A 15,684-nucleotide genomic window follows, 5' to 3' on the forward strand; every position below is an offset into this window, starting at 1 on the left:
TGAATATGTATATGTATATTAACACCTTTAATGGCTAAACTTAATTTAGTTATTACAGTTAGAGGACCTTAATTACAAACAGCGGTTTGACTTTTCATGTTCAACTTAAAAATATATTGACGTGAAAAAAATGCCTTAACTTGGTTGCTTTAATAATTAAGTATGTTCTCTTTTTGTTTTGTTTTCTTTTGTTTTATATTAGGTTTAGATTTTAGACTTTTAGAATTTTCTTTTTGTTTTCCTTTCGCATTTTGTTTTCATTTCAGTTACAAAAACGATGCGCGCTGCACTGCAGCCTTCTCAAGAAAGAATAAAATATTAATTAAAAATATAAAAAAAAGCAATAAAAAAGGTCGTCAGAAATCATATCAGATATACATATATATATATATGTATATATATATGCTTGTATAATTAAACATATGCGCAATAAATAGTTAACATTTGCTTGGTGGCATTTTATAGTGTCTGTATGTGTTGTGTGTGTGTGTATGTGTGTGTGTGTACTAGCATATAAATGTTAAATTTAATTAAATTAATTAATCTTTAAATCATTAAGAAAAGTCCATATAATAAGCGTTTTCATTTGTTTTCTTTTCACTACATCTTTTTCTGTTTCCTTTTTCATGTCCTTTTTGCTGTTGTGTGCGGGTGATAAAAATAAAAATAAAAAAAAAGAATTCAAAAATTAAAAAATTTTGACCCAACTTTCTACTTAAAATACACTGACTTATGTAAGGATGCGAAGTTTAAAAACTAATTACATAGAATTTGTCATCAACATAAGGAAAGTAAATTATGAAGTGGGGGAAAAACAGCAGCAGAAGTTAGATAACTCTCCTAACTTCTTCTAACTATTGTTTGCGTTTATCTGCATTTCTCTGGGTTTGGCTTAGAAATGTTTTGAAGTGCGACGAGTCCAAAGTGGATTTCCGCCTGGGTTGGGGTTTTACACTTGGATGCGTGGAGTGAAAGTGCGGAAGTTAAGTGTATTCTAATAGTTGAACTCCTCCTGCTTCTCCGAGTCGCTGCGCAAATCATTCATGAGCGGCTCAAAGCATGACTTTGGTATCATAGTGCCGACTATTTTCTCGCCCTCCGTTGTCTTCATGCGTATCACCTGCATTTTGCTATTGGAGCGCGTGTTCAATATGTGTTCGACCCGGCCCCACACGGACAGCACCGATCCGGCCAATACATGATAGAGACGCTGCCGTAGACCCACCTGCAAACGATAAATGGATTTAGATGCAATTTGAATTGAAGCTTCTCTCGAGCTGATCGGGCCTCACCTCGCAATCGTTGCCCAGACTGACATTGCGACAATTGCCATTCCAGTAGGCGTGGGAGCAGGTATGCACCGAAGCATCATATTGTTCCGTCCAATGCGGTTCGGCCTCCTCGCTGGCCACCTTGCGATACTTCTTCTCCAGCTCGGCGAGCGATTCGTGGCGCACCTGCAAACCAGTATTGGGCCGATAGATCTGGCACATGATCTCCTTCTTGCTGCGCGACTTCTTCTTTTGCGCCTTGCTGCTGCCACTGCTGTCAGCTTCCGCGGAGTTGCGAGCCGCCGGCTGCTGCTCGATGACAACCACCAGGATGGCAGTGCGCTTCTGATTGCGCAACTGATGCGAGGTGTAGAAGCCCTCGTGCTCATTGAACAGATCCGCATATCTAGCAGCGAGTAGATCGAACAGAGGTTCATTAACTTATTATAGATCCTTAAATATCTGCTTTGCCAACACTCACTTGTCAATGGCCTCCTGCCAAATCATGCCGCGTTCCACGCGCACCGTGTGCAGCTCTGTGGGCGCCACGCCTGTGGCATGTTTGCGCATGAAGCGCATCAGACGCACACGGGTCACGTTCTCGCCGGCAGCGCCCAAATCTGAAACGCATAAATGGTTAAATGGTTATCCATCTCGAAACTCCAGCTGGAGGGCACGCAAAACACTCACCAACAATGCCCAGATCGAAGCGGCCGCCACGCTTGGCCTGATTGATGATGGCCGACATGGTGTCCGTGAAGTACTTGAAGAGACGATTCTGCAGGTCCACGGGGCAGCCGAGGATGCGATTGAGAAACTTGGATATGTTGTTGTAGTCCTTGTCGAGGCTAAGGACGCCCGGATGGCTCTCGCTGTTGACAATGATGCCAACGCCGACCAAGGCGCCGGCAATATCCTTGAAGAACTCGCCGTTGTAGTCGGTGGGCGGCAGCACCAGCGGCGTCTCATAGCCCATTATGGTGCGCATGACCGTCTCCAGAGCCTGCCGGCCGTACTTGTTGTCAATGTTGAACTGGGAGAGATCGCGCGTCTCGGTGGCACGCCGATCGCCGTGCGTTAGAGCGCCCAGCGACTCCAGTCGCTTGGCTACCGTCGAGGCGAAACGTCGCTCGCCGGCCAAGTCCGAGATGAGAAAGATGTATTCGGGCGCATTCACCTGGTTGGAGCGATGCGTGCGGCCAAACTGTTGGATCGCCCGGTCGGCGGACCACGGCAGCTCCAATGTGATATGAACGCGCCGTCGCTGATTGAAGACGCGTCGATCGCTTTGCAGCGAAATGCCACTGGAGGCGGCCTCCGAGATGATGGCCACGTCCTTTTGGCCGTCCATGAAGCGCTGCTTCTCCGTTATGTTGAGCGTCTCGAGCGGCACATCCGATTCGGTGCGCGACTCATACTGGATCGAGCCGTCGTCACTTTGGACAACGCGACCTCGCCTGCCCGTCATCTCGGCCACATTATCCGGCCCGCCCAGCTCATCGATCAGCTGATCCAATGTGTTCGGTGGCAGTCGCGAGCCGAGACGTTCGATCTTACGCAGCAGCTCCTCCTTCATGGTGCACGCCCGTTCGATGGCATCCTTCGGCGGCGGGCCATAGTTGAGCTTCACTCCATTCACGCCCACCGGCGTCATCGTGCCCTTCAGCTCCTGTTTCTTTTGCAGCAGATCCTGGATCTTGTCCTGCGTGGACAGCTGCTGCGGCTTGCGACTCTTGGCCGCATTCAATGCGGCGACAACCGTGGCCGACATGGCTGCATTGTTGTTGTTGTTATTGCTACTGTTGTTGTTGTTGTTGTTGGTGTTGCTGCTGCTCGTCGACGTGGCTGTGTTGGGCTCCTTCTTGATGGACTTCGCCTCCTTGCCCTTCTTCTTCTTGGCCTTCTTTTGGGTCTTCTTGGCGCTGGTCTTTTTGCTGCGCGCATTCACCCAGGGATCCACGTCGCTGTCGCTGCCGCTGATGAAGAACGGATTGAAATCGGAGCTGCAGTCGCTCGCAACGCTGTGCCTGTCGCTGTCGTTATCATGCTTGTCCTCGTCCTCGTCCTCATCGTCGTCATCGTCATCGTTGCGGTTCTCGTCGTCGTCGTCGTCGTCATCATTGTTGTCCTCGTTGCCCTCATTGTAGGCATCGTCGCTGTCGGCCGCCTCGTCGCTGTTGTTGTCCAAATCGCCGCTGGACGTGTGCGCCGCCTCCTCATCGCTGTCGCTGTATTGCCACGATCCGCTGCGCTTCTTCTTCTTCAGCTTGCGGCCGCTCGTCGTCGAGCTGCTGCCCTTGCGCTTGCTGCGATTGCTCCTGCTGGCGGTGCTGCTGCCGCCAATGCCGCTGCTGGCGCCGCCAACGCTGCTGCTGCTGTTGTTGTTGTTGTTGTTGTTGCTGCTGTTGTTGTTGAGCGTCTGATGGGGCTCCTGCTTGATCGCTGGCACCTCATCGTACAGACCCAAAATGCGATTGATTCGATTGCGATCGGGCGCTGGAAAATGCCGCTCCACAAACGACTGGAAGACGCCTCTGCAAAGGGAGAGCAAGAAGGACAAATAAAGAAAAGCTCAGCTTGCCAAAGCACGTGCTACGAAAGCACATAAAAGCTTCCACAATTCAGCTGAATTGACCGAGAAGCTTTTTAGTTTTTCTTAATTCAATTTAAAGCTTCGTGGAGCTAAGGCTGTCTTCTATTATGTTCATTTAAGCTGCTGCTACTTTAAAAGCTTTTCGGTAAAAGATCCTGTGAACTTTGCCTTTGCGCTGTTTACACCTTTTCTAAACTTATTTTGGTCTGTTTCAAGCAAAGCTTCTCGTATCACTGCTAGAAATTATAGAACTTTTTCTGTTGCCAATTGCCGCTTTCATTTGACCCCTTAAAAAGCCCTTCAATATTTTTAAGGTTTCCCTCATAAAAGCTTCTATTTGCTTGCTCTTATTCTTCATCTTTTTGTTGCTGTAAAAAAAGCTTCTCTTTTGCCCTGCCTAGGCTGAAACGCGCTGCTCTGCTAAAGCTCTGATCGGTTCTTTGTCGTTACAAAAGCTCATTAAAGCTTCCTGATGGCGTTTGGTGTGACACTGAATTTAGTTTGTTGACCCGCACAGAAACTCACTTGGCTGTGGACACAAAATCGGTTAGTTCGCCGTCATCGCGTTCGAGCTGGTCGAGAGTTCGGGCCTCGCCCGTCGACTGGAGGCCGATGACAACGCATTTGCCGTACTTGATGGATTCGCGGGCAACGAGCACCGCATGGTTGACTTTGGCCGCAATGCAGAGGTATTTGAAGAAGCGCTGATGCGATGACCAGAACTGGCCCCACATTGTCTTCTTCATGCGGCTCTCGGCATCGATCAGCTCGGCGGCTTCCGTAAACTTTTGCATCGCCTCCACCCAGAGCTCGACGCTCTGATCGTAGATCTTGCGGAACTCCTTGGAGAGCGGCACCTCCTCGATCTTAAAGCTGACTCCCTTGAAGCTCAGCTGACGGGCAATGTACATGCCGCGCAGCTTCATGTCCATGGCGACGATTTCCATGGCGCCGACACCGCTGCACGAATGGAACAGAGTTTAGATTATTTCAATTGCGACTCGAACACATCTCAGCTGAGTAACTCACCGTCGCTCTACGGCTGTAATGAAGTCCCCGAATGTGGCAAAGGCTGTGCCCTGACCCCACAGGCCTAGCCGCACCATGTAGGCCATGTTCTTGGGCTCGGAGGCGCCTGTTGCCGATGCGTAAACAACTCGCGCCTTGGGCAACTTTTGCTGCAGCTCGAGCACCGTTTGGCCTGTCTTGGTGGGTTTGCCCGAGCCGACGGGACACAGATTCTTGGCCTTGTGACACTCGTCAAAGATGATCAGACCCTCAAAGTCCTCGCCGCACCATTGCAGCAGCTGGCGGAAGCGCGAACGGTATTTGCCCGTCTTGTTGTTCGACTCGCCAATTAGCGCCGAGTAAGTGCTGAAGATGACGCCGCGTTTGCAATTGTTGTTCGCGTCAGAGCTGATCTTGGCGTACTTAAACTGTTCAAGTGGAGAATTGGCAGTTGGATTAGTGAAAAATGTGTCGACGAGTGCAAAATTAGCAATTACTCTTACAAATACTTTCGTAATTACCAAGTAATTATCATTTAATTATCGACTATAATTTTAATTACCATTTAATTATCGACTACAATTTTAATTACTCTCAATTAAGTTATTCAGTGCATGACTTTTCTATTATAATTAAGGATTAATTAAGTAATTATCAAGCAATTAACTTTGGTTAGCCAGACAACTTTAATTACTTTTGTAAGTAATTAAATCAGCCAAGCCCAATTACTATAGTAATTATGCCCAGACACTCAATTCAGCGGCTAACTTGGGCGCCTTTAGCTACACAAATTGCAATTACACAGGTAATTAAATGGGTAATTACAATTACTTAGACTGTAGTAAGGTAAGAATGTGTCTCGCACCTTATTGAGCGCATGGACCTCGATGCGCGTGGCTCCAATGTCGCTGAGATCGCGTTCCGCATCGTATTTGAGATCATTGGAGACGGATATCCAGAGGGCCTTCTTGCGCCCCTTCAGATAGTTCTCGTAGATGATGCCGGCTATGGTGCGACCCTTGCCCACGCCGGCGCCATCGCCAATTAGGAAGCCCGCTCGACTGTTGTCGGGCAGGAGGTGGTCGTGCGCCTGCGACGCATACGTGATGGACTCCAGCTGCAGAGCGCTCAGCTGGCCGCTGTTGATGGTTTCGGCGGGTATGGACAGCTTGTAGTAGACATCGCACGGCTCCACGGAGCTCAGCGAGGCGGTCTCCACGACCGCATCCGGATGCTTCTTGCCCAGCTTCACTGTGCGCGTTCAAAGGGAATGAAATTGCATCAGATATTGCTCGCTGACCGGAGACCCGGAGACTTACGTTTGGCTGGCCAATAGTCGGCATATGTCTCGGCCACGCCCATCTCCTCGTAGTCAACCTCGTCCTCCTCCTGCTGCACATAGACAGCCGCCGCAGCTGCCGTCGCCGCATTTGCATTTGCCACAGCCGCATTTTGCAGCTGCAACTGCTGCTGCTGCTGCTGTTGCTGTTGCTGCTGCGGCAGCCGCATTGGCTGCATGAACAGCTGCGTCATCACATGATTGGGTATGCCACTGGTCAAGTACTCCGGATTCAACGAGATCAGCTTCTGCAGCTTCTCCAGCATCATGGTGTTAACCTTCATGCCGCCGCCGCCACCGCCGCCGGCGGCTGCAGCTGCCGCTTGTGGCGTTGCGCCGCCAACGGCGCTGCTGCTCTTAGCTGTGGCGCCGGCAGCAACGCTGGCTGCCATGCCCACCGGCTGCGGCTTGAAAGGCGTACGCATGGGCGTGGCACCGCCCGCATAGCTCACTGCAAGACAAGCGTGTGGAATGTTTGTTTTATGAGATTGTTTCAGTTGTTGTTGTTGTTGTGTTTGGTGTGCGTGTGAAAGAGAAAGGAAGAGGGAGAGAGTGGGAAGGGTATAAAAAGTTGATGGCATGGATTAAGAGAAAAAGAGAGGCAGAAACAATGCAAATTATGAAGAGAGAAAGAGATAGATAGAGAGAGAGAGAGAGAGAGAGGGAGAGAGAGAGAAAGAGAGGGAAAGAGATAGATAGATAGAGAGAGAGAAACAGTGTAGAATATGTAGGAGAGGGAGAGAATATGTTTCATGTGATTAGTAGAGCAAACTGCGTTTTCAAACGAGTCTAGCTAAACAGTCGAGTTCATTATAATTATATATAAAGTCCTATCAGAGCTTGATCAATATAGAATAAACGATATTCAAGCAGAGTTAGCCCTATCTAAACTGCAAGCTAACTCCCATCGAACACTTCAAAGTATCTGAAGCCAATGCCTAAGGCACGACACTTGATCAAAGTGTTCTGAAGCTGAACTTGCTGGATATAACTAGGAATAGCATAAGATCCGAGAACTCAAGAAAACGTTTGATAAACATGATTCTGCCCATGGCGGTAGTAGTCTAACGTATCTTATGCAGTGTATACGACGTCCTTCCGCTGTGACGCGTCTATGGCACGTCTTCACGGTACTCATGTGCCTCACTTGGGCGTCTGGCGAGACTGTGATGGGCCTTACTTGTTGAGTGCTTGAGATCTCCTGCAGTGCGAGCAGATTTCCTTCAAAGGTCGAAGTGTTTTGTTGAACTTGACCCAAATGAGTTTTATTATCTGTCAGTTTACCATTACAGGGACAGGAACTTAAAAAGAGAGAAACTTAAAAAACAAAACACAAAAGAAAACTACACGAGCGAGGCAGGAGGAGGAGGAGGAGTAGAAGTTTTTTCCGACAGTTGCTGACACTCCACATTAAAATGATATTTACTCTTGCTCCCAGGACAGCGGCTGCAGGGATTTTTGGGTAATTGCCGACTTGGAGCGTCGGGGCTGGGAAAAGGGCCAGGGCGGGGGATACTTGAAGCGATTCATGTACAGTGAAAACGAGGACTTGTTGAAGAACAGATTCGTTTCGAGCAATCGTCGATTTATCGCTCGCACCCTGCTCGGCTGCTCAATTGAGTACTTCTTCGATGAGTGACCGCTGAAGAGGACGTTGCACTCTTCTCTATGTTTCACTCGTGAGTCGTCAATATCGTTGATGGGCGGCGAGCCGAATGCGTAATTTTGATAGATCAATTGAATGTCGTCGTCCTGCTTGACCGCTTCTGCCTGTGTGAGCTGCTGCTGCGTCTGCGACTTTGGGTCCGTCGATTGCGAAGTCAATGGCGACTGCGATAGGGATGCCTTGGAGCCTCCACTATCACTCTTGCAGAACAGCAGCGAGGACAAACGGGGCTGCAAGGAGGAGCCCAACGATTGAGACGCCTGGGGCGATTGATCCCTGTTTTGGTGCTCGGATTGCTCCTCTAGCTCAACAGAAAGCTCTTTGCAATTGCTGGAACTTTGTTGCAGACCCGCCTTGAACCTCACCACCATGGGATGCAGCATCTGCAGGCGCCACATCATGCGTTTCAGCAGATGGTCATGATCTTCACGTGTGGCGTCCAGCCGCGGCACTAGTTCCTCCAGCAGCAAGCTCTCCAGGTTGCTCAACGACTGGGCGTGGACGCGATACAAGCGTTCCATGGCTTTCGCCACCTGCACGTCAACCAGCCGCTCCACACTCTGCTTGTCGTGGTCGCCGCTAACGGTAGTCGGTACAATTCGTGGTTTGATGCACTCGCTGTAGGAGTAGGACGAATGAAAATGGCTGCAGCGGCTATTGATGCAATTGCTACTAGTGATCATTGGAGTGGATACGCTGCGCGAACTAGTTTTCTCCATGGTTGGCATTCGAAAGTCGTTCCAACTAAATAAAACGCGTATATTATTTTTTTGTAACCGTACTGAAAATTTTGGAAATATCCTCGACATGTGTTCAGTTGTGTACTTAATAAAAAACTGAAGATTAATATATCAATATGAAACCAAAATTACCATTCGCCAATCGATCCAAAGCCTACTCGACAATCTAAAAGCGATTATCAATTCAAATTTTACGACCGTTGAAAGCTTAACAGCGCGCGCCACTGTTATTAACAGTGTTTATAAAGGCACAAAAGCCCAAAATGCCAAATAAGGGTTGCCCACCTTTCGCAAAATGAAACTAACAGAGCTCGAAACTGTTATTAACAGTGTGCATTAAGGATACGAAACGGTTGCAGTTACAAGCGTTGCCACCTTACTCAATACACGAGCCACCTGCAGCTATTCGTCAATGCGCACACAGCAAACACACACACACCCATAAGCATTAGGATTATTAAGGAATAATTAAGTTTTTTGTTTTTCTTGGTTGTTACCAACATTACAGGACTTACTCTGCGCCAATAAAGACGCGGCCATATTGAAATTGGCGGCAGAGGCGGCTGAAGTTGAGGCGCCGCCGCTGTTGTTAAAAAAGCTACTGGTGCTGTTGTTGTTCAGGTTGTTGCTATTGCTGCTGCTGTTCAGGTTGTTGTTACTATTCGTTGAGGATCCTTTGGAGGCGACATAGGCGGCGAGGCTCATCAGATCGTTTGTGCTCAAGCTGTTCAAGTAGTTGCCGGCGCCGCTGTTCAAATAGGCGCTGGCTGCACTCAAGCCGGCAACGCTGTTGTTGCCGCTGCCACCACCGCCGCCGCCGCCACCACTGCCTCCAACGCTGCTGCTGCTGCCAGGGTAGCCGCCATTTGTGCCGATCCGTGTGTTGTTGGCGCCGCTGGCAGCCGCTGCTCCTGCTGGACCAAAGCAAAACGAAACGAAACAAAACAAAGCAACAACAACAGGAACAACGAAAACAAAACGAAAACAAATCATAAATAACCAAAAATCAATTCAAACAAAGAGAACGAAAGAGCGAGCAAGCGAGCAAGATCATGAAACCGTTTGAAGTTAAATATGCGGCAGCGAAATGGGAAAAGAGAGTGTGGGAGAGAGAGAAAGAGAAAGAAGACAGCAGCATTAATTTTAAGTTTAGCTTGCAAAAATTGCCTGGCGCAATGCGTGTATGCATGTGTGTATGGGTGTATGTGTGTGTGTGTGAGTATTTGTTGAGTATACGTATCTGGTCACACTTACCCGTTGTTAATTTCTTTGGCATGTTGTTTAAACTCTTGTCCGTAAGAGCGACTTTTGTTGTTATTGTTGTTGGCAGCGCTGTAAATTTGCCGCCCGCAATTGCTGATTTTGCTGTGTGCGTCACAATTGTTGGTCGCAACACGGCAATATTATTATTGCTATTGCTACTACTATTGCTATTGTTGTTGATAATCTTGTTGTTGCTGCTGCTGTTGATATTATTGCTCAACAGCAAGGAGTTTGGCTTGCTAATGCTATTCACTTTAATAACGTTGTTGTTGTTGTTAACGTTGCTGCTGCTGATACTACTGCTAACGTTGTTGTTGCTGCTGCTGTTGATGTTGTTGTTGTTAATAATGCTGCTATTGTTGCCCAGCTTGAGAAATGCTTCGCTTATATTGCTGCTGGCGCTATTCCTGCTGCCACTTGGCCCGCTGTTCGTTTGCTTGTGGGCAACGTTGATGCCAACGCCGCTGCGTATATTTTGCGCGTAGGTAACTGCAGTATTCAGATCACGACCACCACCTGTAAGAACAGTGAATAAGAGATGAAACAGGTAAGCGGATCAAATTCATATAAAGTAGTTCGATATCGAACAGGGCAATAGTCTGCTCACAATCTAATTCAATCAATCAAATAGGCTGAAAGGCGTGGCAGCAACCTGTTCGAATTATAGCCTAAAAGTCGGCTAAGTCTTACCTACATTTTATGAGAATCGCAGAGAAGGCTGACGGCCGACGTTTTCCATAGCCTAAAACTGCGCTTCATATTTACTTAACAATACATATTTAAAAAAAGCATTCGATTGAGCTACTACTTTCTATGCACTCCCCTCCTTTTCTCATTATGCTAAGGTGAAAATTACTCTCACTAGACTATAAAACAGCATTATTTCTTCCACTTTTTAGTCAAGCTCCACTTTTACTTTTACAACTTTAATACAGCTTAATACATTCTTATATACATCTACTTGTTTGTATATATATGCATATAAAATATGATATATCATATATCATAATATATATATCGAATCAATCGATGTATTTGCATTGCTGGCGCTGCCTGCGTGCACCAAGGCCCCATCTCGTGCAACCAGCACATATTAGTATTATGTATAGGGCAGTACCCGCCCACTTTATGACGTCCACGCACATACATATTATATATATGTATAATGAGTATATAATTAGCAAATGCTTGTAGGCATTTTCAAATGTCTATGTGCATATGGAAAGAGAGAGAGAGAGAGAGGAAGGATGAGTGTATGCGCCTTCTGCATTTACCTGCTAACAGTGGATGCATTAAGTATACGCCCCCACTCAAGTCAGTCTGTCTTAGAGCGCTTCTCCCTCACAATTGATTGACATTGAAATTGCAAATTGAGTAAGAGTTTAGCAATAAGTAAAATACTAATCTGTCTATTGTCTTTATTATATCTAAGAATCACTTCATAGACTCTCTAGAAATGTAGCTGACAAAGATGCAGCTGCTTTAAGCTTCGCTTTATTTCGATCAGAGATGCAAAAACGAAACTATTTTCATTAAATTTATAGTTCATCATTATATATGATCGATAGTCGGGATGAAAATGTGTTTAAACTGCGATACCTTAAGGTAATATCGATAAATATCAATTTTAGCTGGATTTACATTTCGATAACTTTTGTTTTAATCAACAAACTGCTTAAGCCGTCAACAAGTAAGCCCTGATTGAGTTAAAATCTTATCATATGTTGACTGGCCAACAGTAGGTACAGTAAAACCTAAGCTAATGAACAAATCTGTGTGTGTGTGTGTTCTGTACATATGCAGATCAATCAATCAAGTAGTTTATATTAGTTTATTTACTTTTTATTGGTAGGTCAAAGATTGAGCCACGATTGACGGGATTGTTGACTTTAATTGGCAACTGAACAGGCAAATATATATCGTGTGTATGTAAGTGTATACATATATGAACAAGTTGTTGCTGCTGCTCATCTATAATAGATAGTTAATTAAGCTTTGCGTGGGAGGCTCTGCATTGAGACTTAATATGCATAGACCTTATACCCAATGCAATATAGACAAACAGTCGAAGACTACAATTAGATTTCTACAGATACACATACACATGGTTGTATACATATAGGTATATGTATACATGTGTACATAGCTGCTAAGGCTGGGCTATTCGCATCTGCATATATAGACATAATTAATGGCATATATGGACAGCTAAGGTATATAGATGTGAATACATAGAGATAGAGGTACCGAGAGGGAGATAAGAAGAGGCAGTGGGAGGGGGAGAGTGAGCTGCACATCACATATCAGATGCCATATAATGCATATCGAATGCAACTTGATTATATATTTAATTGTTTCCTTTTGTCAACTCTATTAGCTGCAATTCGATTCAGCTTGCAGCTGTGGCCGATAATTGTTTATTAATTACTATTGATTATCAAATCAAAGCAACTGGACAACAGATTAAATCAAATTCGCAATGAGAAGCTAACTAAAGTCTTTAAAGAAAAGTTAAGTTTTGGCATAAAGAACTAAAAATATCCTCTTGCTATAGATTAATTTTACGACTATGCAGTGCATACAAAAAACGATAAATTTGTTGTATTCGATGAATTGAATATTTAGAGCTATCAAACGGCTGAGGACTATGATGATAAGCTCTATATATATATATATATATATATATATATATATATATATATATATATATATATATATATATATATATTAATTTATATATGTATCAATTATCCATCAATTAATCATTTATCGATAACTTTTAATAGTTACAAATAATTTAAAGAAACAGGCGTTTGATCGAGTTTGGCACCTGGGACTGCTGCAGAAAGTGAGGACCACCCTTCCAGCCCCATTTTTCGCGTTGCTATCCTCATACCTTATTGGAAGAACCTTCCAAGTGTCAAGGGGGCAAACAGTATCCTTGACTAGACCAATTATGGCTGGAGTACCACAGGGTAGTGTTCTAGGCCCAACACTTTATACTTTATTCACAGGAGATATGCCAACTCCCGAGCCAAATATAGGAAGTACAGATGCAGTACTCATAGCGACCTATGCAGATGACACCGCCATCTTATCACGTCACGTATCTGCGCAAGAAGCTTCAGACTCACTACAAAAATATCTGGACTCTTTCGGACGCTGGGCAAAACGGTGGTGTATCACCATTAATGCACAAAAGTCTGTACATACTACCTTCGCCACTAGAAGAGGAGATTGCCCAAGCGTTGCATTGGGGCCCACTATTCCCAAAGCCTCAAAAGTAAAGTACCTTGGTATCACTCTTGACAGAAGGCTGACTTTTAAAGCGCACATAAGTCAAGTAACCTCAAAATGCAAAAGCAAGCTAAAAACCCTCGACTGGATGCTGAGAGCTTCAAGCAAGTTGTCTTACAGCAGCAAGGCCGCCATCTACAAGGCAATAGTTGTCCCAACCTTCGTATATGGTATCTCTCTATGGGGCTCCTCGGCGAAGACTACAAGGAACAAAATTCAGACCCTGCAGAATAAAGCACTACGCAGATGGACTGGAGCCAGCTGGTTTGTAAGAAACTCAGTCTTACATAGGGATTTAGCAATTCCCACAGTTGCTGAACTCATTGGGCGACACAGTTCAAGATACGCGGACAGACTTGCAGCGCATCCTAACCATCTCGCAAGCAACCTGGCTATAAACAACAATAGGCGAAGACTGAAGAGATTGCATCCTCTAGACAATATTAGAACTAATTAAGATAGTAGCTACAAGTGCAGAATAATTGGCATATCTGCCCTCCCATTAGTTAAGGTTTAGAGCTAAATGCGCTATAGAGTCTAAGACAATAAGCTGCAACAAAATAAAGAAATAAAAACGAAAAAAAAAAAAAAAAAAAAAAAAATTTAAAGAATATTAATTTAAATTGTAACTGAAGCCTGCGAACTCTACTGTATATATGCATTGCTTTTGTGAACAGCTCATTCGAAAATTTATATAAAGCAAAAGCAACTATTTGATATGTTCTACAAGAATGCACATACCAATTTTGTTATCGGAAGCATAAAAAGTTCTTCAGATATTTATGAACTTATACACACACACGAAAAACATGAAGGGCCTTTTGCTGGCATTTCCGAAACATGCATAGCGAACTCTACCTGTCTCTACCTGTTACACACACATGCTCACACACATGAACACAGGTGAATTAGGCGCCATTCGAACCCATAGCAAAATAGTTTTACAAAAACAATTACAGTCTTGCCTGTCCGACCCCTTTTTCATCAGCAAAAAAGGTAAAGTTTGGGTGAGGGTTGAGGGACGAGGCGACAGCCTGTCTAGGTCCTGGTCGAAAACTTTTTATATGCAAATCGAATTTCAGTTTGAAATTTGTGAGCACTTACCGGGCACTTCTATTTGATCTGGATCTTCATCGTCATCAAAATCAGAGCCGGAATCATCGTCATCAAAATCGTCGTTGTCATCGGCGTCTAAAAAGATTTTTCGCTTTTTCGATGTCTGAAAAAAAAGAACAACAAAATAAAATCCATATTAGTTAAGCTTGCAAAGTTAATGAAGTATATGACAGAAATTTATGAAATTTTTAGATGTATAATATATAGATATAAACACAAATTGTTGAATGCCTCAATCAAATTTTCAATATATTTCGGCTGGTTTTTCACAATATAAAGGATGGAATTTTGTTTTGGATAGACATCTGCTTCAAGTAATTCATCCATTTTTTGCAGTGTAACACCCGAACAAAACAAACGAGAAAAAAACGTTCACACAGCTGGCTTTAAGAAATTGCACACAAATTTAAGGGGAATCACCACAAAAAAAATCAAAAAAGAGAAAAAATGTAGCACACTTTTGTGCACACATACATAGACACAGACTGCGAAACGCACGCACACACACACACAAGCATAGGCACACAGAAAGTGCGAAAAGAGAGCCAGCTAGCGCGCGTTTGAGTGCGAGCGAGACAGCACGAAAGCGAGAGAGCTTTATTTCACACAGTTGTTTAGAAAAAACGGCACAAAAGCACGAGAAAAAACTGTGCGAAAAAAAGCAAACGAAATTGAGGCAGAATTTCGAACAGTCTGGCAGCGTGTGAAGCTGTAACTGTAGCTGAAGGCTTTAGTTGCTCAGTTGCTTAGCTGCAGCTGCAGTTAACACTTGCCACGGCTTCAATGGCTGCTGCTACTAATGCTACGGCTGCAATTTGCGACTGTTCCTGCGCTCGTGTTGGAGGCAACTACGCCATGCCGTGCTCCAGTGTCTCTCTCTGCCCCGGCCAAGCAGCCAGCCAGCCAGCCAGCCAGCCGAATTTCCATCAGGCCATCAGGCAACACACGCTTGCAGTTTTTCGGCGTTTTGCGTTTGCCCACGGCCCACTCTCCGCTCTCCATTTATAGCGCTCTAACCCCAATCAACAGCCGCCCCACTCCCGCTCCAATTCTCTCCCAGATATGGAAATGGCTCTAGCAAGCACCCCTTTTGAATATTTAACGTTGCGCGTTGGGGGCGTTGAGGGGGTTGGCCCAACTTTGAAATGGTCAGGAGCGGACTGGCGGGCAACCACCACTCGAATAACACCGTACCAAAACAGGCACAGTGGTCCGAAACACGCTGAAAATGTAATCTATGACAGAGCAATCTTCAAATGTCTTACTGAAAAAATAGTTGAAGCTGCATTATTTACAAGAATCAATCTTATTTCTATAAATATCGATAAATTATCGATTAATAAACAGACTGGGACATTTCCTATATCGATATACAAAATAAATTAAACACG

At 45.0% G+C, this 15,684-nt stretch overlaps 1 protein-coding gene across 1 annotated transcript; it reads right to left on the reverse strand.

Annotated features, from left to right (window-relative positions):
* Window positions 1-507: 507 nt before the first annotated feature.
* LOC111597222 (protein strawberry notch) lies at window positions 508-14,396 on the reverse strand (the record flags this gene model as incomplete). The annotated part of the gene is made up of 11 exons (XM_030224216.1): window positions 508-1,225; window positions 1,293-1,677; window positions 1,753-1,891; window positions 1,962-3,805; window positions 4,390-4,824; window positions 4,894-5,300; window positions 5,738-6,123; window positions 6,192-6,662; window positions 9,133-9,528; window positions 9,872-10,396; window positions 14,282-14,396. Coding segments are annotated over 11 exons (5,334 nt in total), but the record flags the coding sequence as incomplete, so codon positions are not given.
* Between the last annotated feature and the right edge of the window lie 1,288 nt (window positions 14,397-15,684).

This window comes from Drosophila hydei, unplaced genomic scaffold, assembly GCF_003285905.1.
Source record: "Drosophila hydei strain 15085-1641.00,03,60 unplaced genomic scaffold, DhydRS2 tig00000413-arrow-arrow-pilon, whole genome shotgun sequence".
NCBI lineage: Eukaryota > Metazoa > Arthropoda > Insecta > Diptera > Drosophilidae > Drosophila > Drosophila hydei.